Source organism: Halichoerus grypus, chromosome 4 (assembly GCF_964656455.1).
Source record: "Halichoerus grypus chromosome 4, mHalGry1.hap1.1, whole genome shotgun sequence".
In the NCBI taxonomy this organism is placed as follows: domain Eukaryota; kingdom Metazoa; phylum Chordata; class Mammalia; order Carnivora; family Phocidae; genus Halichoerus; species Halichoerus grypus.
This window is the reverse complement of record NC_135715.1, coordinates 117,406,015-117,430,382: the sequence shown is the minus strand read 5'-3', so window position 1 is coordinate 117,430,382 and position 24,368 is coordinate 117,406,015. Positions and strand designations below refer to the sequence as shown.

The following is a 24,368-nucleotide window of genomic DNA, read 5'->3' as shown; positions in this document are numbered from 1 at the left end:
TATGTTATTGTTAAAGCTTTTGGTCAACAGTAGGCAATTAGTAGCTAAGTTTTTGGGGAATCAAAAGTTATATGTGGATTTTTGACTGTGCAGGGGGTAGCACCCCAATCCAGGTTATTCAAAGGGTCAACTATAATTGTCAAATCGCTGTATGTACACCTAAACCTAATATAATATGTCATCTATACTTCAATTTTTTTTTTTAAAGATTTTATTTATTTATTTTGGCAGAGAGAGACAGCGAGAGAGGGAACAGAAGCAGGGGGAGTTGGAGAGGGAGAGGCGGGCTTCCCACCGAGCAGGAAGCCCCATGAGGGGCTCGATCCCAAGACCCTGGGATCATGACCCGAGCCGAAGGCAGATGCTTAACGACTGAGCCACCCAGGCGTCCCTATACTTCAATTTTTTAAAAAAAGATCAAATGGGTAATGTAAGCAGAGAGATGGAAACCCTAGGAAAGAATCAAGAGGAAATACTAAATATCAAAAATACTGTAAAGGAAATGAAGAATATTTTTAATGAGTTCATCAATGTACTGGACATGGCTGAAGAATCTGTGACTTTAAGAAACGTCTAACATCTCTGCCATATCTGAGTCTGGTTATGATGCTTGCTCTTTCTACTGTTTCATGTTCGTTTTTGTCTTTCAGTATGCCTTGTAATCATTGGTTGAAAGCCAGACATGATATGCTTAGTAAAAAAAAAACTGAAGGAAATAGGTCTGTAGTGGGAGGTTTTACATTTGACCAGTTAGGGGTTAGGTTGTGTTCTGCAAAAGACTTACTAAATCAGAAACTATGGAGTGGGGTCCAGCAATTTGTGTTTTTAACAAGCCCTCCCACTGGTTCTGATGCATGCCAAATTTGAAAACTACTTCTGTACCATCACAATTACTAAGACCATGGTACATTAGGGAAAAGTATAGGTAGAAGGCCATGCACTGGCTTTTATAATAGCTCCAGCATTTGAGAAAGATAAGGACAATTATAAGAAATGTGGAGTTGGTTGGTTTTTTTTAATTATTATTAATGTGCTACAGGAAGGAAAGGACAAGCTCATGTTACCCAGCTATCTACTCAAGGCATATCATGAAAGCTAGAAATCATCTATGGCAGCCTTTAAAGAGACTTTCAGAACCAGGGTTCCTTTGAGAAATGTTTGATTTAAGACTGAGACAGAGAAAATACAAGGTGAGACTGAAGCATTGTGGTACCAGAAAGTAAAGAAATGCTCAAAAAAAAAAAAAAGAATAGGGGCACATCAAAGGGACATGGAAGGTAAAGCTTAATTCCCTCCCTTTCCTTTGAGGATGGCCTAGACTCAGTAACCTGCTTCCTTAGAGTAGGGAAAGGGAAAAATATTAACTATAAAATGGAAGAACTTGGCAAATGGTACATTTTGAAGTGCTGAACAGTTACCATCTGCAGAAATCATGTGAATATCATGTACCCCCTACAGTAATGTGGTGAGGACACCTCACCTCAGAGGTATTCTTTCCAAAACCCCATAACACCCATCTAAGCATGAAAAAGTCATCAGACAAACCTAGATTCGGGGACAGTCTATAGGATATCTGATCAGCACTCCTCAAGGCTATCAAGGTCATGAAAAACAAGACTAAGAAATTGCCACGAATCAGAGAAGACTAGGGACACATGACAACAAAATGAAATGTGCTACCCTGGTATGCAGAAAAGAATTAACAGGGATTCCTGGGTGGCTTAGTCAGTTGGGCGTCTGCCTTTGGCTCAGGTCTTGATCCCAGGGTCCTGGGATCAAGCCCCGCAGTGGGTTCCTTGCTCAGCAAGGGAGTCTGCTTCTCCCTCTCCCTCTGCCCCTCCCCCTGCTTGTGCTCTCTCTCTCTCTCTCTCTCTCTGACAAATAAATAAAATCTTAAAAAAGAAAGAGTTAACAAAGCAGTCTTGAGATTGCTATCCTTGGAAAGGTCTGCTTGCAAGGTTGGCCCTTGACTGGTGTCTGGGAACTTAGATTTTGGGAGAGTTCCCACAATTCCCTTGTAAGCATGGCTCATGGTGCCTAAACTGTTTGTACAAATAATACAGTTTATGGTGAACACCTGCTTTCCTTCTGAGAGTCTAGAAATTTGGGTGCTTGTTAGCTAGAGGGTACCTGTGTGACTAGTCCTTAATAAAAATCCTAGGCATTGAATGTGCAATGAGCTTATGGGCAGACAATATTTCTGGTTATCACAACTTATTGCTAAAGAAATTAAACATGTCCTGTGTGACTCCACTGAGAGGGGACTCTTGGAAGCTTGTACTTCTGGACTTACCCCAGGTACCATTTCTCTTTGCTGATTTTGTTTTGTAGCCTTTCATTGTAATAAATCATAGTCATGAGGATGACCAAATGCTGATTCCTGAGTCCTGGCAAATCATTAAACTTGGGGGTGGCCTCGGGGAACCTTGACACAGCTGGATTGGATCCTGGGGAAAAAAAGAGGACATTAATGTAAACATTGGTAAAATCCAAATAAAGTTTGGAGTTTAGTTAATGGCAATGAGCCAATGTTGGTGTTTTAGCTTTGACAAATGTATCATGGAACTGTAAGATCTTAACAATGGGAGAAACAGGGTGAGGGGTAAATGAGAACTCTCTATACTATCTTTGTAAATCTAAAATTATTCCAAAATAAAAAAAATTATTAAAAAAGTAACACTCAGGAGGGATGGGGTGGCTGGGTGATGGACATTGGGGAGGGTATGTACTATAGTGAGCGCTATGAATTGTGTGAGACTGATGAATCACAGACCTGTACCCTTGAAACAAATAATACATTATATGTTAATAACAAATTTAAAAAAAAGTAACACTCAAACAAAATGCTTTGGAAATTCATAAAAAAGACTATACCATTCATATACCATTCATCAGAAAGAGAGAGAGGGAGAGAGATCATCTAAACTGAAACACAAAGAAAAAAACGAGAGAGAGCGAGTGAGAGAATGCAAGCATTTTATTTATTATAGCCACAGGGACAGATTGTAGTTTAAAAAAAAAAAAATCAAACTCAGGATCCAACTGTGAGAGTAGCAGAATTTAGAAGGTTGAATTCATAACCCATAGCTTGTCTCCTAAACTAAAGTCAGGGCCTGGAAGGGAGAATAATGAGACCCTGAGATCTAGGGTCACTTGCCCTTGCTATGGGATAGTGACCTCCCTTTGAAAACCATGCAGAAATCTCACCTGAGAAGATGCCTTCCAAGATGCTAGATTCCCTTAAGATTTGCCACAACTATCTCCAGTGTTTCTAGACCAATAACGAGAGTCAACTTTCATCATGGCCTTACTGGAGGAGCACTGTCCCTGTTTTGGAATAAAAAAGATTGTTCACCAAACATGCACTGGCAGAATTGGAAGAACACACCTGGCTGGGGATGGATCTTGGTATATGTTCAGGGAATGTGCTCTGAGGTAAGGATATTCTAGATCTGTTGAGTGTAAATCCAAAATAACCAAGAAAACCCTAAAGAACTGAATTGAACTGAAATTGATAAGATTATTTTCTGTTACCAGGGATCCCCTGTTATAGGGGCACAAAAGAGGTTATATCACAGAAAAATGTAGAAGTTGCATTTCTTTAACACAGCAGAATTTGTGAGCTGTCAGTGACATATCTTTTAATTCTTCAATAACTTCATCAGGTGAAGTTGCAATGAACAATCTTTGTCTCCTCTTGTTTCTAACACAGAGTCTGGCTCTTAGTTACTATTTAGAAATTTGCTAATTTAAGGAACTCACCAGGAGACTGGGTACACACAGAGAAAGGTAAATACCTATAGATTCTTGAGTATGCTTGCCATTCAAGGTGAGAAGTGTCTTTAAAATGTGAATGCTTTCCAAAGGCTAATCCTCAGCCCTTTGTTCTTAGTACAAGCTCTTCTACAATATCTCTTCTAATGGCTTTCAAGTGCTGCAATAACCTGCTAAACTGTTCTGTGAGATTCTGCTACTTCAGATACATGGTGCATGCTGATGTCAGATTACCATCCAGATACTTTTTTTTAGTATGTTACTCTGCTGCTCAAATTCTTTAAATGAGGGGCGCCTGGGTGGCTCAGCTGTTAAGCGTCTGCCTTCAGCTCAGGTCATGATCCCAGGGTCCTGGGATTCGAGCCCCACATCAGGCTCTCTGCTCAGCGGGAAGCCTGCTTTCCTCTCCCACTCCCCCTGCTTGTGTTCCCTCTCTCTTGTCTCTCTCTCTCTCTCTCTCCGTCAAAAAAAAAAAAAAAAAATCTTTAAATGAGTATTTAGGGCCTTACATGCTAAAATTAAACCATCTTAGCTTTTGAAGGCTCTTCCCAATCTGTTTCCTCTTTATCTAGTCTTATTTTCCATTCCAACTCTAAGTCTTAATCCTAGAAAGTTTCTAAACATATCTTTAACATCCTAGGTTCGGTGTTTTTTTTTGAAAACCAGCTCCCTTCACCTGCAAATCTTTCTTATTTGTGCACCAAGTTTATAGAACATGCAACCACCTTTCTGAACTATTTCATGTGTAAGGGTTCTCTGGTTGTAAATGCTTTTATTTGGCCCGTTGTCAAAATGTGGAAATAATTCTTAACACTTAAAAATCATTGAAAAATTTTAAGTTCTAGTAGGGCCCACACTTCAACAAATGACTAAAGTTTACTAGCAGCCGCCATCTTTGGATATGTGTTGTTCAGTTGGATAGTCACAACTACATTGGAAAAATATTTATTGAGCACCCATTACTTGCCAGACACTCTTCTGGATGCTGGGGATAAAGCAATGAACAAAACTGGTCATGGAGTTTATATGCTAAAGAGGAGGGACAGAAAACATAAGTAAATTACATATTAGGAAGTGATAAATGCTATAGATAGAGCAAGCAGGGGACAGGGTTAAGAGGGATAGGACTTAAGACAGATGGGACTGATGGCATCTTGAGCTCTTCATTTGTTTTGACCCTGATTTATTTGGAGCAGAGGCATTGTAAAAAAAAAAAAAGACATGTCATGTAGGTTGTCTAAAAATAAAATGCATTTAAACTTAAAAAAAAAAAGAGGGATAGGGAATTTCTGGTTGGGAAGCGCACCTGCACTTTTCTATTCACTTAAATAACTGGCTGGCTCCTACGGAAATTTGATTTGTGGCCCCTATCAGGATTCTAATACACTGTCTTGCGCATGCTATACACTGGCCCTAAAGAACTGTCAGCAGCTTGAAGGCAGGAAGTGTGTGCCTCATTCGTCTTTGGATTCCCAGAGTCAAGCAGTGTTTTCAGGGCGAAAAGTTAGGGAATCCCCACAGAGCTATAGTTACTTCGGCCGCTGCTTTCCAGGGTGGTTATTCCAACAGGGGTTAGACGCCGAGGCTCCATCCGTTTCCAGGGCAACCGGACTGTGACGCAAACGCAGCCACTAGTCTGCCCTCGAGGGATCAGACTGCATCTTAGGAACGAATTAAATGAGCGAGCACGAGATCCTCTGAACTCGGAAAACGCCGCACGACCACGCCCCTTCAGTGTCGCCGCCCGCAAGGCGGCTTCCGGGCCTCTAGGGTCGCCCAGTTCTAGGCGCGACAACTTCCGGCCCCGAAGGTCCCCTGCTCCGTGGCTTGCCGGGGTCCTAGCGATGGAAAGGTGGCCGCGGCGGCCGCCTGACACCCCCCTCCCCCCAACGGAAGCCTGGGACAATGGCTGCTGCCTTTTCCGGGGAGGCGGCGGCGATAGGAGCGCTGAAAGGGTACGCACGCCGGCGGGAGCTCGTTCCGGGAAGAGAGTTAGGCCGGAGCGCGGGGGTGGAGTGCGGACCCGGAGCTGGCCCGTCAGGCGGGAGCCGGGCAGGTGCGGTGGCGGAAGTGCGAGGACGCGGTCGGAGCGGAGCCGTCTAGGAAGCGGCGGCCGTGGGTCACCCAGCCTGGAGCAGCCGCCGCCCCACAGCCAGACCGCAGCGATTAGGGTTCAGGCGACGGAAAGATGCCTCTGTTCACCGCTAACCCCTTCGAGCAAGACGTGGGTAAGTGCTGGGCATGGGCTCGGGCCGCTGTTTGTTTTGCTAGAAAGTGGGCGGCGGCGACTCCGGGGACTGGAAAGCCAAGCAAAGGGAGAGAAGGGGGCGGCGCCTCTGCCTCGCCGCCCGGATTTTTCAGGGGGCTACCTTGACGCGTCGCTAGCGGCCTGGGGCGTGTCTCTTGTACACCTGAGGTTGGAGTCCCCGAAAGAAGATTTTTTTCCCTCGCCGAGCGCCGGAATAGGGAAGAGCCTGTGGCTCGCTGGGGACTGGACCAAGTAAGCAATTGCGGAGTTGATGATAAAAACTTCCTGCTCCGTCTACAATTGGTTCACCACCACTCCCTCCCTCAACTTGTAGATGATGCAGCGGTGGAAAGACCCTGCTGTCTGAGGCAGCCCAACACTAGAGACCTCGACTTGCCTCCATTCAATAGGAAAGCACTATTTCACCTCGGTCCTCTACAAACGCGTCCAAGCTCTGATAGCACAGCTTCAGAATTTATCTACAAAGGTTCGAAGTGTTACTCTCTATCCATGGATGGCGCAAGTGCTCCGAGATGTTTTGTCTTAGGGTATGAAAAGGAAAGCCCTAGGATCTCAAAATAGTTTAGAACAACTACTGTCTTATTTGTTGGAGTTGTAAGAGCGATGTTTTTAGTGACTGTTGAATGAAAAGAAAGATGATAGGATATGAGAACTTATTTTGGGCACTAGAAGAACAGTAAAATAAACTGGCCTTCCCCCCAGTGACTCCTAAGGTCCCAGTGTGGCTTAGTGGATCACAGTTTAATATTACTCTAGGAAAGGAGGCACTGCTGTTCAAACAGAAAACACTGCGGTGTATAGATTATTTCATTGGCAGTGCCACCAATCACAGCTTCAAGGACTTGGTAGTTCAAGTATGATTGAAGTCACTATCCAAAAGACAGTTTGAGGATAAAAGGTCAAGTTTGATTGAGGCCCACCAGTAACAACAACAACAACTACTACTACTACTACTACTTCTTTTTCTTCTTCATCTTTTCCTTAAGGGGAGTGCAGGAGAGAATATCTCAAGTAGGCTCTGCGCCCAACACAACCTCGATCTCATGACTCTGCGATCATGACCTGAGCTGAAAGCAAGAGTCAGATGTTCAACGAACTGAGCCACCCAGGTGCCCCCCACCAATAACTTCTTTTAGACATGTGAATGGGGGACACCTGAGTGGCTCAGTCGCATGGGCCTTCAGCTCAGGTCATGATTTCCAGGTCCTAGGTTCCAGCCCTGCATCAGGCTCCCCACTCAGTGGGGAGTCTGCTTCTTCCTCTCTCTCTGCCCCTCCCTACTGCTCTCTCTCTCAAATAAATAAATAAAATCTTTAAAAAAAAAAGTCATCTTCCTGCAGGCAGAATTGCTGTCAAGAAAGGAGGAGAGAGAGAGAGAGAGAGAGGATAATGTCAGTATCTTTACAGAGAAAGCAAGTTGTCATTTGTCATTTGTATCTTGTCATTCAGCATTTTTGTGAATTATTTCTGTCATATTTGTAGATTTAGTTCATTAATTTTAACAGTTGTGTGTGGTATTCCACTGTATGGATATACCACATTATTTGTTCATTCTTCTATTGATGGACATGAAGTTTTTTCCAGGTTTTTGCTATAGACAACAGTGCAGTGAAAGTTCTTACTCATGTTTTCTTGTTTACGTGAGTGAGAGATTCTCTAGGGATTATATCTTGAAGTAAATTCCTTCATCGGCTCCCTGCTCAGCAGGGAGTCTGCTTCTCTGACCCTCCCCCCTCTCATGTGTTCTCTCTCTCTCATTCTCTCTCAAATAAATAAATAAAATCCTTAAAAAAAATACAGATAGTGCAGACTTGCAAAATATTAGTGCAGAATTGTCTTTCCAAGTGCATGTGGAAGATTTTACTCCCACCAACAGTGGCAGTGAAGTTCTTTCTTGTTCCACATCCTTACAAACCCTGGGTGTTGTCATATTTTTAAATCTATTCCAAGTTGATGGGTGTGAAATAGGGCAGTGTTTTCATTTCAGCTTCATTGCTAGTAAAGTTGAGCATCTTTTCACATATTTCATGGTTATTTTGTTTTCTTTTTCTGTAAATTACCTGCTTGTTGGGATGCCTGGGTGGCTCAGTCGGTTAAGCGTCTGCCTTCGGCTCAGGTCATGATCCCAGGGTCCTGGGATCGAGTCCCGCATCGGGCTCCCTGCTCCGCGGGGACCCTGCTTCTCCCTCTGCCTCTGCCTCTCTCTCTCTCTCATGAATAAATAAATAAAATCTTTAAAAAAAAAAAAAAAAAAAAAATTACCTGCTTGTTACTTTTACTTACTATTCTGTTGGATTATTTTGTCATACTGAATTTTAGAGTTCCTTATACATTCTCTACTAATCTCTTGTTGGTTGTGTGAATTGCAAATATGTGTCTCAGTTTGTTGCTTTTTATTTTCTGATGTCTTTTATTAAGAAAATTTAGGATTTTTAGAAAGACTTTATTTACTCATTTGAGAGAGAGAGAGAGAGCATGCACGAATGGGGGCGGGGAGGGGGAGAGGGAGAAACAGACTCCCTGCTGAGCAGAGAGCCCGAAGTGGGACTCCATCCCAGGACTGAGAGACCATGACCTGAGCCAGAGGCAGATGCTTAACCAAGTGAGCCACCCAGGCACTCCAAGAAAATTTAAGTTTTAATTCATTGGTACTGTCTTTCTTGATTTCATTTTTCTTATTTTAAGCCTTCTCTACCCTGAGGTTATAAGGATCTTGTCATATTTTTTTCTGAAAGATTTTTAGAGTTTTGATTTTCACAGTTAGGTCTTTAATCCACCTGGACTTGATCTTTGTGTAGGGTCTGAGGAGGAATTTGATTGGATAATCAGCTATAGTAGACAGTAATTTATTGTCTTATCACTACTTACTGAATTGTCCTTTCCCCGTGATTTTGGAACACTCTTTCATACAGTACATTCCTTATATGAAGCCTGTGTCTCTGCTTTTGGTCCTTCTACACTGTTCTCTGTCTATTCTGCCACCAATACCACATTTAAATGTCAGTGTGGCCTTGGGCAAGCTCCCCTGTTTTGTTTTTCTTCATTTTCATAGCCTTAGCTGTTTTTGGACCTTGTTCTTTCATATGGGCTTATGATCAGAGTGCTATAATCATAAAAGGGAATTTCTTTTATGCTGTTTTAGCATTTAAGAGAAAAGGCATTGTAATTTATATTTTTGTTTCCTGTGAACTGATGATGTTGATAATTAAAAGTAAATGTTTTATTCCTTATAATAATAATTAGTTCTAAGCTTACTTAGATTATAGTTTGAAAGTAAGGCAAGAGGGCAAGAGGATGATTTTTCTACAAGTAAATATGCAACATAATACTATAGCCATGTTCTTAGGTGGATGTGTCCCTATGCTGCTTTTTTTGTTTAAATGAAAGAACCTTAAGGGTGTTTTAAGTGTTAAAAGAGTAGACCTTGTTTATAGTATGTAGTATAGAATATCAGACTCCAGTTACTTGACAACTTATAATTCTAACCATCTATCACTTAGATAACAAAATAAAACTTAAGGATATATAGTTTTTTTTAAATCTCCTGTTACTTTTTTTCTTTCCTTGGTTGCCTTGTGTCCCCAAATCTAACCTTCTCCCTTCCCCCTCCTTTTGGTTTTTCACTTTGTCTTTTACAAAGTTTTGTTTCTTTTTGTTTGTTTGTTTTTAAGATTTTGTTTATTCATTTGAGAGATGGAGAGAGGGCACGAGTGGGGGGGAGGGGCAGAGGGAGAAGGACAAGCAAGCAGACTCCCCGCTGAGCAGCCACGGGGCTCAATCTTAGGACCCCAAGATCATGACCTAAGCCAAAGGCAGACGTTCAACCAACTGAGCCACCCGGGTGCCCTGTCTTTTACATAAAAGTGTCTAAAAATATTTTTTGCTCATAGTCTTCTTTCCTATTTCAGTTATCCGTCAATCAGCAACATTTGTCAAACTCCCTTGGTGAGCATATTGTTTCTAGAAACCAGAGACATTTTGGTATTGCTCATCCTTTTCCCTTACCCTTTCCTTTTTAGGACTGAAGTTCACATTGGCTTATTGGCATCTTCAAGTCTTGGAGTAATAAATCTTGCTTCCCATCTTTTAGACTACCCTTAACATTATTATTTTTTAATTTTTTCTTAAATTCTAGTCAGTTAACATACAGTGCAATATTGGTTCAGGAGTAGAATTCAGTGATTCATCACTTATATACCACACCCAGTGCTCATCCCAACAAGTGCCCTCCTTAATACCCATCACCCATCTAGCCCATCTCCCACCCACCTCCCTCCATCAACCCTCTGTTCTCTATCATTAAAAGTCTCTTATAGTTTGTTTCCCTCTTCCCCCCTCTTTCCCCTTTCCATATGTTCATCTGTTTTGTTTCTTAAATTCCATATATGAGTGAAATAATATGGTATTTGTCTTTCTAAATTTTTTTAATGGACCTATAACTGCTGATGTCTGAAGGATAAGCACCTCTGTACGACACTCTGTGGAACACTTAATATTTCTTTACCACTGAGACTTGTTTGTGACAGCTATCACTGTTCCATTCAAGGAAGATTTTCTTTAGTTTCCTCTAGTTAAAGAAGGTTGAAAACTGAAGATCCCATGAAGTATTTACAGTTCTGACTGACTTTTAATGCAATCTCAGAAGTTGTTTTTTAATAGGTCTTTTATAAAAGCATGAAGGGAAATGATGAATTAAAAATTTTTATTATGTGCAGTATCCCTATTTAATATAATTTTTGAATGATAGCAACATATAGGGTGAAAAATTTGTTTGCTAGTGAAATTTTTATCGTAACTAAAAACTCGACAGGCTCTTTGGTCAGTAAATATTCTTTTATGAAGCATTTGTTTATTAGTTTTCACATGCAACATGAGAATTGTAGAGACTCAGGATTTAGGTCATGTGAACTAAAAGGGATTTTTTAATTGTTATCTGAAGCAGCTTCTTTTGCCTTTTATGTGTCATGGGATGAATTATCTTAACATTCTCTTCTAAAAGCTCTGCTTAAATCTAGCAGTGCATGTTTTGGTTTTCCTACTTAGTGCTATGCCCTTGAGGGTTGAAGGGGAAGAACTTTTTTTTTGACATTGTTGTCTTACTAAGCTCTGTTACTCCACTTGATAGTGAATAAATATTTGTATTTGGTTTAGGGATTGAACCTAAGAAGGTCAGTGTGACACATATCAGACAATGCTCTCTGAAAATCAGTGTTCTGAAGTGTACCACCTACTTATTTTTAGCTCATATTACTTCAATTTCATGTCAGAAATTTGTAAGTACCTGGTGGTGTACTTTTAAGAATTTTAGTCATTCTAGTGTTATCTCATTGTAGTTTTAATAGGCATTTATCTGATGATATTGATGTTGGACACCTTTAAATAAATTTATTTGAGGGGCCTCTGGCTGGCTTAGTCAGTGGAACATGCAATTCTTGATCTTGGGGTTGTGAGTTCAAGGCCCATGGTGGGTGTGGAGCTTACTTACAATAAATAAACAAACAAACAAATAAACGAATAACCTCTTTTTTGAAGTATCGATTTTTAAGTGTTTCATCCATTTTCTTTTCACTTAATTTTCACAGGTCCTCTTTTAAGCCTGGCAGCCATTTTAATCTCCAAATAAGAACATGGATTCAGATTGGAATCTGAGCCAAGGTGAACTACCTAGAGACCTTAGGCTAGTAAGTTAGTTTCAGAGCTGTGTGTGTAGAAGGCAGGTCTTCAGTATTTAATGGGTGATGTGTATACTTCACAGATGCATGCAGAATGTGCATGATGATTTCCTCAGTTTTTTGCAGAGGTCATGTGATCCCCTGTCCAGTCTAACTGCTTTTGATTTCCCATCTATGACATTTTAGCTACTTTGGAGACTCATTTTTCCTTTTCTCCAGCCATCTTGCAGGATATCTTGCAGGAAGCTATGAAGCTTCCTGATAGGTCTATTACAATAAAAATTATGCTTAACTACATGTCTGTTTCTTCCCTATTCCCTAATGTAAGAGTGTTTGTGGAAATGAGCATGCCCATTTTGTGGAGTTGGGAGCGTGCATGGGTGTCACCTGACAGGTTTAGAGAGGGCATGTTGGAAGTATCAGCCAGGAAGAAAGTGAACTTGCAGGAATATAAAGGCTGGTCCTAGACCTTTTGCCTTTTTAATAGATGGTTTACAATATTACAAGGCAGTAAAAGATGATTTTGATGTGGTTTTTCCCCTCCTTCCTAACTGTCCTACATGCCCCCCAAAAATGCTAGTGAAGTGTGAAGTCAAAAGACTGTCAGTCACTCTTCTGTATTCCACCATATTGAGAAACTCTTAAATATATTGTATTTTTAGATGATGTGGATGTAAGTTAGATGATATTAGATGGTCCTTTCCTTATAAACAAGACTTGAATTTGCATTTGCCCTATTCAGTATATTTAAAATATTTGTACATAGGGAAACTGAAAACTAACTTGTTGGGAAGAGTTACTTTAGCAGTTTTTTTTTTTTTTTTAATATTTTATTTATTTATTTGACAGAGACATAGCAAGAGCAGGAACACAAGCAGGGGGAGTGGGAGAGGGAGAAGCAGGCTTCCCGCGGAGCAGGGAGCCCGATGTGGGGCTCGACCCCAGGACCCTGGGATCATGACCTGAGCCGAAGGCAGACGCTTAATGACTGAGCCACCTAGGTGCCTCACTTTAGCAGTTTTGAACAAAAATTGTGCTCAAGCAGCAGTTTGAGGATACCCTGAGTCAAATGCCCCAGACTGAAGTCCCTGTTTAACTACTTACTAGCTGTATGTCCTTGCGCTAGTTTTCTGTGTCTGTTTCCTCATCTATAAAATGGGGAATCCTTACTTCATTTGATTGAAGTGTAAGTGGTTTAGCATATATAAAATGTTTTGAAGCTATTACGGTTGTTCTTAATTCAGTTATTACCTACCATTCAGTACTCAGAGCTGTAAGTTGGTTTTCACTTTAGAAGATAATGAACGGTGTAAAAAAAAAAAAAAAGAAGATAATGAACAGTTTATTTTAAGGTAGAATTTATATTACTGCTTTCCCCAGAGTAAACTAAAGATTCGCATCAATGAAATACACCCAAACCAACCAAAACATTAAATAAGGAGGGAGGAGTAAATGAGAAAATGTATGCTAAACCCAGGTATTCTAGAATGCTAAGTGTGGTTGTTATTAAAGTCAGAGAAAGTGATGAAATATTTATTATCTATCAGGTTGAGGTTTTTGGACATAAATACTTTAGTCTAAATTTACACAAAAATTGTGTGGTCTAGAAACTTAATAACAAGTATATATAATTATTTTAATCATTAAACATGTATGACTTATTTATAAACTAGAAAGAATTGGCTCTCCTACATTTTCAATAATTATTTAGGGGGTGCCTGGGTGGCTCAGTCGTTAAGCGTCTGTCTTCAGCTCAGGTCATCATCCCGGTGTCCCAGGATCGAGCCCTGCGTCGGGCTCCCTGCTCCGCGGGAGGCCTGCTTCTCCCTCTCCCACTCCCCCTGCTTGTGTTCCCTCTCTCGCTGTCTCTCTGTCAAATGAATAAAAATAAAATCTTAAAAAAAATAAAAGATCAAAAAAATATAATAATTTAGTTCATAATGAATTGGTTCAAAGAAAGAACATTTTTGTATCTAGTAAAAGCTGTGAGCTGTGGTTTCCTGTTAGATGCCAAAAATGAATTCTAATTCTAGTCATTTACTTACTTTCCATTTTCTAGTTACTGCTAGAAACTGTTGAAAAAAATTTTTTTCCAGTTTTCTCCTAAACTATAATTTAAGGTATAAAAATAATTGGTCCTTTTTGTATTAATACATAAAAGACAATTTTTCCTCTAAGATCTAAGCATTGCTTAAGTCACGTCTCAAGATATTGATATGTTGGGACGCCTGGGTGGCTCAGTCGGTTAAGCATCTGCCTTCAGCTCAGGTCATGATCCCAGGGTCCTGGGACTGAGTCCCGCATTGGGCTCCTTGATCAGTGGGGAGCCTGCTTCTCCCTCTGCCTGCTGCTTCCCCTGCTTGTGTGCTTGCTCTCTCTCTGACAAATAAATAAATGAAATCTTTAAAAAAAAAGAAAGATACTGATATGTTGTATACTAATTATAACAAATTTGTGTATTCTTTGTTATAATGTTAATTATTTATATTCCTGATTGTTAATTTCCATGTGGTTGGGTATTATACTTGGTCTAATAAAAAAAAAAACAAAAAAAACATTGTATTTAGAGAATATACTGTGTATATTGTCCTAAATTATTTCCAGGTTTTGATAGTTCCATGCACATTTGAGGAAGGATTTAAACTCTGCTTTAATGTACAGATAGTCCTCATTTTATATAGTTCCAGTATGTGTGAATTTAGTTACCATGTTTTAGTTAAGTAACACCAAACCCCCCAATAAGAAGTCTTGTAATACTCTGAGCATAGAACCCAGCCAAGCATACCTAGATTTTAACTATAGGACTATGAGGTAGGTAATAATGGGTGGTGTTTTAAACTACTAACTTGGAGTAATTTGTTACATAGCAAGTTTAAAAAGTTAGTATTATACTGAGACTGTTCAGTTAAAATTTTTTTATTCTTCAAATTTGATAACTGCTATTGATTTTTCTTTTTTTTTTTTTTAAGATTTTATTTATTCATTTGAGACACAGAGATACAGAGAGAGAGAGAGAGAGCATGAGCAGTGGGAGAGGCAGAGGGAGAGGAAGAAGCAGACTCCCCGCTGAGTCAGGAGCCTGATGTAGGACTCGATCCCAGGACCCTGGGATCATGACCTGAGCCGAAGGCAGACGCTTAACCATCTGAGCCACCCAAGCGCCCCTGATTTTTCTTTACATTCACTGTTTCTGCAGTCTCCAGTCTGTTTTGAAGCCCATCTCTAGTGAATTTTTTTAGTTGATAATCCTACGTTTTAGTTCGAGAAATTCTAATTTTATAGTTCCCTTTTCTCTGCTGAGCACTCACCATCTACTTACTTATTATGACCATCTTTTGCTTTAAGTTCTTGATAATACCTGCTATAAAGTACTTTTTTTTTTTTTGCTAATTCTGATAATTATGCTATTATCTTTTTTATTATTATATTTTGATTATGGGATACTTTTTCGTATACTGGTGATTTTTTATATTATGCTGTTGGTGATGATTATTCTTTGTAAGAAGACTAGGTTATGTTGTCTTTCTTTAAAGAGTGTTGAATTTTGTTCTGTCAAGTAGTTATATTATGGGAGGATCTTTTAGGTTTTTGTTAGGTTTGATTTTCTTTGTGAGGCAGGCCCATTTTGATATTGTACTAAATTACAGAGGACCTTTACTCTCTTTTTGTGTTTCAGTTGAATGCCTGAAATGTTCTCTCTACTCTAGTTGGGGGGAGTATTAGTCCACTTGGGCTCTATAACAAAATACGTTAAACTAGATGAATTCAACAACAAGTTTATCTTCTTACGGTTCTGGATACTGGAAGTCCAAGAGCAAGGTCCCAGCAGGATTGGTGTCTGATGAAATGTCTCTTCCCTTGGATTGCAGATGGCTGCCTTTTCATTGTGTGCTCACATGACCTCTTCTTTGTGCTTGTATGGAGAGATAGTGAGATATAGTGAGCTCCATGTTGTCTCCTCTTATTAGGATACTAATCCTATTGGATCAGGGCCCCACCCTCATGACTTCCTTTAACCTTTAGATAAAAGCTCAGTCTCCAAATACAGCAACACTGTAGGTTGAGTCTTGAATATCTGAATTTTGTGGGGATACAAACGTTCAGTCCATAATAAGCAGGAACTCCAAGGACTCCCTGCACTGCCAGACCTTCCAGCCCGATAGTAGGTGATCTCTGCTAGACTTCATAGAGATTCAAATTGCCTAGCCCTTGACCAAGGACCCATGTTAAATCCCAGAAATTTGGTGCTCAGATATTTGGTCTGTTTATCCCAGCTGCTCTGCTTGGGCTAGTTCCCCTTGTGTTGGGACAGGAGAGTGTTCCCAGGCAAAATCTTGGGCCATCGTGGGGCCTTCATATTTCCCTTCCCTCAGAGATCTCAGACTGCACTGCCTGTTATTCATTTCCTGAACACAGTTGCCTCATATATTGTGGCCTGTTTTGTACTTTTTTTTGGTAGAATAACAAATCTGGTAGCAGATACTCTGCTGTGGTTGGAAGCAGACCAGTCATGAGTTTTTATTTCCAAACATAGTAGGAGGAGCATTATAGATGTCTTATGAGCATTTTTCTTTTATATAATTAAGTTTTAAAAATTCCTGGTAGAGCCTATTTCATTAAAAGTTTTATGGGTAGACTTGAATTGTTTTTAAAGTTGTATGCTGAACATAATGCACCGTGTAGAGGGGGCGCCTTTTTGTTCTTTATAGGTATTGATGGACTGAATGTGATATTGTTAGAATCTTTGTGAAATATTTCAGTGTATTTGAGGCTCTTTATATGCAGTAATCAAAACCTGGTGACGAAACATTATGACTTACACCCACCAACCCTGGAAATTTAGCATGTAGGCCCCAGGAGGGCTTTTTAAACTCTCTCTCCTCTCTATGCATTTGACACAGGATAATGTGAGGTATGGCCCTAACACTGGGCAAAGTGACAATGCTGTACAAGAATGGTTCCTTAATTATAATATTTAAAATTTTTTCCAGGAGTTTAAAATACTCCTAAGTACATAATTTAACTGTTATTTAGTTCGCTTGAAAAATGAAGTCCTTTTTGGCAGGCCATTATAAAGTCTTCAGATTTTTTACTCTTTTAAAAGAGTAATTGCGAATCCTGTATTTGTAGAGCATAAACTATGCTGGATAGAGTATTCAAATCAGGATTTTTCCATTTTCTATAAAAATTAAATCAAGTAAAAAATACTGTTTAGGTATTTTTGAAATTGTTGGAAGCGTTTTTGGTAGGTCTTTAATAGGTTTCACATTTAATTGTGTATCACAGGCTGAAATTGAAGAAATAATCATTAAAAGTTGAGTTTTATCAATAATAGGTAGGTTATTAGATGGTCTAAAATCAGACTCAGATCTTTGTACTCATGCATATGTATGTGTACTGGCAAAATTTGGTAAATGATGATGCTGGCTTCACAGGTCAAAGAGGAAATGATAGATCCTTGATTTTGGAACTGCTGACAAATAATTAGTAAAATATTTTTCTGTCCCTACTTCATTCCATTTGCCAAATGAAATTACAGAGAGACTAAAGATTTACCTATAAAAGAGAAATAATACATATTCAAAAGATAATATAGGTGAATATTTAATCTTCAGGTAGTTCTAAACACTGTACCAAATGATACTATAGAAAGAAAGAATGATCTGTACAGGAAAAACAAAACCCTATCAAAAACAAAAAGAGCTTAAAAGCAAAGAAAAGATGAGCATGAAGCTGGCAAGTCACATATAATACATGTGATTTGCTCTTCAGACTCTAGATCAAAGTTCCCTATATATCACAGCACAAGAAGCCCTTTGCTTCCCTCTTAAGACATTCCTTTCCCTACTTACCTTGTCTCTTGGTTGAGAGTGCCAAAGGTATTGTCATTCCTCTTTAGTAAATAAAGCAGGGAACTGGAACCTTATAAAGCCCACTAGTGCTATTGCCTTTTGTTGCCACATGATGTTGCTAGTGAAGTTGGATCCTATGCAGCCCCTTTGGATGTTTGCTTAGCAAACTTGCTGGTCCAGAAGCTCTTGCTGGTCCAAAACTTTGTACGGACTTCAGTGGTGCCACATTGGGCATCGTTGTGCCCAGGGTAATAGGATAGGGAGGAGCAACCGTCATTCATTATTCATCAAACCACTGTTTGCTGAGTACCCTACTGTGTGCTCCAGATACTGGTTTATGCACTAGAAATAATAATAGTAAACAAAACAAAGAATTCCTGCCATCATGGAGCTTACATTCATTTTGGGGGTTGAGAGGAAGAGAGGTGGGGCAGAGACATATAATAGACAAAGTATTTATGCTATGCAGCATCTGTAGAAGGGCCTCTGCATGAAATCCTGACCTCTTTTAATTATTTTACATTTATTCTGTGGGGGCATCAATATGTATGATGATACCAGTGAGTATAACAGAGAGCCTGAGGGATTTAAAATCACAGTGTGTTGATAACTTCTCACTAGCTTGAGGAGGTACTTTGTGGCCACTGTGTATATAATGATACAGCATGCAGTTATTAAAAAGTATTGGTATAGGTTTATATTTATGAACATAGAGAGATGTTTATATAAGTGGAAATGCAGCTTAGCAAATGATATATTTAGTATGATCACAAGTATTAGTGGGAAATACTTTTTCTCTACCTCTGGTTTCCTTCTTGAGAAGGGAATTCCGTTAGTGTCACCCTAAGTCTGCTCTTTCTCCTTTAAGTCACTTCATCTTTGATGTAATGACTTATCTGATTGGTAAATTTGAGAGTAGTTAGCCCTACGGATGCACTTCATTGATGTGTAGGAGCTAGCTAGTCTTTCTACAGCCGTTGAGTGACTTTTCATCTCCTCCTCTATCATATAAGCTGTGCAGGGGCTTACCTCTGCAGGGAGAGGTCAGCCTCTGTCTAGTGCTAAAGCATGCCCACCTCTGAGGTTCACTATCAGCAAGCCCATTTGTCTAGTACACCTACAGCTTCTATTAGTAATAGCAGTGATATTTTATTATTTGTTTCTCAACTTGTTCATAACTTTGGCAGGGAAAGAGTTATCAGCTTTGGGGTGCTCTTTTTGGAGCCACCTCATACATGATTCTGTTTTATGTAGCTTTCTATGTGTTTTCAGTAGTTTTCCATATACATGTAGAAAAAAGTCTGGAAAGATAAGCATCATAGTTTCAAAAGAGGTTGGTAGAATTAGGAGTTTTTTTCTGGTCTGTACTTTTGAAGACACTGCATTTATTAGGTGTGTCATTAAGACATAGTTAAGTATTTTAAACCTCTAAAATATACAGCATGGTCTGACTTCCCATGTAGAAGAATTAGTCATCTTTGTACAAGGGAAAAAGCTGGACCTGAGTAGATATGTTTCCACCTCATAGTGTGGTGCTTGAGTCTAGAACTTACGGTAGGCAAAAATGTATTACTGTTCTAAAATCTCTGGCTTGTCATTTCAACACATATGTCACAATAATTGCTTTCCATCCATTAATAGTTCAAGCAATTTGGATGGATTTTAAAAGTGAGCTCCTGATTTCAAGCTATATTACAAAGCTGTGATCACCAAGACAGCATGGTATGTTGTGCTGTCTTGGTGATCACAAAAACAGACACATAGATCAATGGAACAGAATAGAGAGCCCGGATATGGACCCTCAACTCTATGGTCAAATAATCTTCGACAAAGCAGGAAAAATGTCCAATGGGAAAAAGACAGTCTTTTCAATAAATGGTGCTGGGAAAATTGGACAGCTATATACAGAAGAATGAAACTTGATTATTCGCTTACACCATACGCAAAAATAAACTCTAAATGGGTGAAAGACCTCAATGTGAGACAGGAATCCATCAAAGTCCTAGTAGGCAGTAACCTCTTCAACATCGGGCACAGCAGCTTCTTTCAAGACATGTCTCCAAAGGCAAGGGAAACAAAAGTGAAAATGAACTTTTGGGACTTCATCAAGATAAAAAGCTTCTGCACAACAAAGGAAATAGTCAACAAAACAAAAAGGCAACTCACAGAATGGGAGAAGATATTTGCAAATGACACTACAGGTAAAGGGCTGGTATCCAAGATCTATAAAGAACTTTTCAAACTCAACACCCAAAAAACAAATAAGTCAAAAAATGGGCAGAAGACATGAACAGACACTTCTCCAAAGAAGACATACAAATGGCTGACAGACACATGAAAAAATGTTCATCATCATTAGCCATCAGGGAAATTCACATCAAAACCACAATGAGATACTACCTTACACCAGTTAGAATGGCAAAAATTGACAAGGCAAGAAACAACAAATGTTGGGAGGTTGTGGAGAAAGGGGAGCCCTCTTACACTGTTGGTGGGAATGCAAGGTGGTACAGCCACTTTGGAAAACAGTATGGAAGTTCCTCAAAAAGTTAAAAATAGAGCTACCCTATGACCCAGCAATTGCACTACTGGGCATTTACGCCAAAGATACACATGTAGTGAAAAGAAGGGCCACATGCACCCTAGTGTTCATAGCAGCAATGTCCACAATATCCAGACTGTGGAAAGAGCCGAGATGCCCTTCAACAGACGAATGGATAAAGAAGATGTGGTCCCGGGGTGCCTGGGTGGCTCAGTCGGTTAAACGGCTACCTTCGGCTTGGGTCATGATCCCAGGGTCCTGGGATCGAGCCCTGCATTGGGCTCCCTACTCACGGAGAGCCTGCTTCTCTCTCTCCCTCTGCCTGCTGCTCTGCCTGCTTGTGCTCTCTGTCAAATAAATTAAATCTTTGAGAAAAAAAAAAAAAAGATGTGGTCCCTATATACAATGGAATATTATTCAGCCATCAGAAAGGATGAATACCCAACTTTTGCATCAACATGGACGGAACTGGAAGAGATTATGCTAAGTGAAATAAGTCAAGCAGAGAGTCAATTATCATATGGTTTCACTTATTTGTGGAACATAAGGAATAGCATGGAGGACATTAGGAGATGGAAGGGAAAAATGAAGGGGGGAATTGGAGGGAGAGATGAACCATGAGAGACTCTGGACTCTGAGAAACAAACTGAGGGTTCTAGAGGGGAGGGTGGTGGGAGGATGGGTTAGCCTGGTGATGGGTATTAAGGAGGGCACATATTGCACGGAGCACTAGGTGTTATACACAAACAATGAATCATGGAACACTACATCAAAAACTAATGATGTAATGTATGGTGACTAACATAATTTTTTTTTAAAAAAGTGAGTTCCAGTATTTAACTGAGGTTAACTGGATTCTGTATTTCTCTTTCCTACTTGCAAAGTTTGCTAAGCCTGTTCATTTTGTGGCTTCTTTTATTATTCCTTGCCTTTAATAGAGGAATAGCTCTAGATTTCTACCATCTTTCCTGCTTATTATGATAGGCCTATATGAATATAATACTCAGGTTTGGCCATATTTGAAATTATAAATTTATTAAAAAGGGAAAAGATTAAACAATGTTTCTAAAGTGGTAATTTTTATATCCCTATCTAATAGCAGAAAAAAAGTATTTCTTGATTTTAAAATTTTATAAAAATAGAGTAGGGACACCTGGGTGGCTCAGTCAGTTAAGCACATGCCTTCGGCTCAGGTCATGATGCCAGGGTTGTGGGATTGAGGCCCGCATTGGGCTCCCTGCTCAGTGGGGAGCCTCCTTCTCCTTCTGCCTGCCGCTCCCCTCTGCTTGTGCTCGTTCTCTCTCTCTCTCTGTCTCTGACAAATAAAATCTTAAAAAAAAAAGTAAAAATGCAGCGTAATGCAGTCATTATATTCTCATCATGCTTTTTTAAAATTTTACTTTTTAATTTTTATTTCAATTATGAAATGCTTCAGACCACAAAAACATGCTGAGAATAAAATAATCTCTAGATATTCCGTGCCTAACTTAATAAACAAAACTTTATAAATAAAAGTAAGCCCCTGTATACCCCCATCCTATCTCCAGTTTGATGTTTACCACTATTACGCATTTTATTAATATTTCTACTACCTATATAAGTATCACTAGAGAATATAGAGTGTTTTCGAATATTTTAAAACTTTATATGAAACATTCATATAGAGTGAGAATGTAAAATGGAACAGCTGCTTTAGAAAACTGTTTGCCAGTTCCTAAAAAAATTAAGCATAGAATTACCACACAGCTCAGCACTTTTCTTAGATATATACCAAGGAGAGAAGTATGTACCACACAAAACTTGTACAGAAATGTTCATAGCAACATTGCATTATTCATATTAGCCAAAAAGTTAAAAAACGAAACAAAACTGAACAACAACCAAATGTTCAGCTGGTGAATGGATAAATAAAATGAAGCATATCTACAGTGGAATATTGTTCAGCAATAAAATTAACAAGTACTGATACATGCGTCAACATGGATGAACTTGAAAACATTCTACTAAATAAAAGCTAGTCACAAAAAGCCATATATTGTATGATTCTCTTTATACGAGAAGTCCAGATTAGGCAAATTTATAGAAATGGATTCATGGTTGTCTAGGGTGGGGGTTATGGGGGGACATTGGGCTGTGACTGCCAATGGGTATGGATTTCTTTTTAGGGTGATGAAATGTTCTAGAATTAGATAATGGTGATAGTTGCACAAGTCTGTGAATATGCTAAAAAATCAAATTGTACACTTTAGACGGGTGAATTGTATTGGGATGTGAATTATATCTCAGTAAAGCTGTTTAGAAAGTTTATGTGAATGTTATATATTCTACTATTAGCTTTTAAAACTCAGTATAAACCAAATCATTATATTTTGGGCTTTATACATTTTTGTACATTTAGTTCTGTATAACTCATTTTCACATTCAACTGTATGAATTTACTGTATTTTATTAATCCATTTTCCTTTTTTGCTCTTTAAAAGCAATGTTTTTGTGAACAGTCTAATCCATATTTCCTTATATGATGATATATTTTTATTTTATTTTATTATTATTATTTTTTTAAGTTCAACACAGGGTTGAACTCACATCCCTGAGATCAGGACCTGAGCTGATATCAAGAGTCAGACACTTAACTGAGCCACCCAGGCGTGCCAATGATGACACATTTTTAAGGCTTTCTTCCAAATTAGAATTTGATAGGATTATTGATGATTTGTAATTTATTTAGTGTTATTTAACTATTTAGAAGACATTTTATTGGCGTACCTTAGAACATTTAATTCATATAGTTTTAAAATTTAAAGTTGAAAGTAGTAAAATTACTCTGTCTTCTGAAGTTTTTCAGTTTATTTTATATTTGGCAAAAGAAAAGGGCTTCTTAACTACTGTGCCTTTCTTGGTATTTTATTGTCAAGTGTGACATGTCCTAATTTTTGTGTATGCTGATATCTTATAGAAAAAGCCACAAATGAGTACAACACTACAGAAGATTGGAGTCTTATTATGGACATATGTGACAAAGTTGGAAGCACTCCTAATGGGTAAGAGTCCCCGTCATGCCCAATGAATGTCTAGGAGCTTCATAACCTGTGTCTCTTTCCCCGATGTAACCTTGAAAGGAAAATGGAATTTTACTCTTTACTTTTGGGGGACAAAAGTTAAGAGATCCTGGTGGCCAGATTTATGGGATTAACCTCCTCCTGAAAGAACAAGGGGAAAGGGTTCAGCTGAAAACCTGAGATATATAAAGCTTTGACGCACTAGGGACACATGTTAACAATGAATAGACTAGTTATTTAGGGAGTTCCCCTGTGACTTAGACATGTATGGGAGTCTTTTAATAATGAAGTAGATAAATAATGTATGTAATAGAGTGAAGAAGCCCTTCAATAATGAGTAGGTAAATATAATAACATCATTATGAAAAAGTGAATATAAATAAGGGTGCTTTTGTGGGGGGAATGTAGCACATAAGCTGAACTGATTATACTTTAGAAGACTGATAAAAGCATTTAACATTACAGCTTTTCAGGGTACCTTCATACATGTTTATACTTACACCTTTGAAGACTATGTACCTTGCACTTTTTTTTTTTAAGATAAGAATTTGCTGTCTGAACACTAAATCTGTCTTGAAGAAACAAGAAGATAATTTATATGACATAGTTCTCTTGTGTTGATCTTTTGGAAATTATTTGGCTCTTTTTTAAAATTTTTATTTAGATTCACTTAATTAACATATAATGTATTATTAGTTTCAGAGGTAGAGGTCAGTGATTCATCAGTCGTATAATACCCAGTGCTCATTACATCACATGCCCTCCTCAATGTCCATCACCCAATTCCCCCATTCCCTCACCCCCTTCCCCTCCAGCAACCCTCAGTTTGTTTCCTATGATTAAGAATCTCTTATGGTTTGTCTCCCTCTCTGATTTCATCTTGTTTTATTTTTTCCTCTCTTCTCCTATGATCCCCTATTTTGTTACTTAAATTCCACATATGAGTGAGATCATATGGTAATTGTCTTTCTCTGATTGACTTAATTCGCTTAGCATAATACCCTCTAGTTCCATGCACGTCGTTACAAATGGCAAAATTTCATTTTTTGATGGCTGAGTAGTATTCCGTTGTGTGTGTGTGTACCACATCTTCTTTATCCATTCGTCTGTTGACAGACATCTAAGCTCTTTCCATAGTTTGGCTATTGTGAACATTGCTGCTATAAACATTAGAGCGCAGGTGCCCCTTTGGATCACTAC

The 24,368-nt window shown here is 39.0% G+C and overlaps 1 protein-coding gene and 1 long non-coding RNA gene across 5 annotated transcripts in view; one reads left to right on the top strand and one right to left on the bottom strand.

The window, feature by feature from the left end:
• Nucleotides 1-1,922: 1,922 nt before the first annotated feature.
• Nucleotides 1,923-5,593, bottom strand: LOC144381612 (uncharacterized). The gene is made up of 4 exons (XR_013447141.1): nucleotides 5,081-5,593; nucleotides 4,742-4,803; nucleotides 3,208-3,327; nucleotides 1,923-2,447 (listed from the first exon to the last, which is right to left on the bottom strand). It is a non-coding gene; the product is annotated as an uncharacterized LOC144381612 (long non-coding RNA).
• Nucleotides 5,594-5,830: 237 nt separating this feature from the next.
• The window catches only part of STAM2 (signal transducing adaptor molecule 2), a 45,806-nt gene continuing 27,268 nt past the window's right edge, over nucleotides 5,831-24,368 (top strand). For 3 of the 4 annotated variants that reach the window (XM_078070791.1, XM_078070789.1, XM_036074677.2), the window contains exons 1-2: nucleotides 5,831-6,002; nucleotides 23,066-23,150. In XM_078070791.1, the coding sequence (XP_077926917.1) occupies nucleotides 5,963-6,002; nucleotides 23,066-23,150 (125 nt within the window). In that variant the 5' untranslated portion in view covers nucleotides 5,831-5,962. Of the gene's footprint in view, nucleotides 6,003-11,655; nucleotides 11,699-23,065; nucleotides 23,151-24,368 lie in introns of those variants that run through there. The other variant, XM_078070790.1, reaches the window with a different exon arrangement.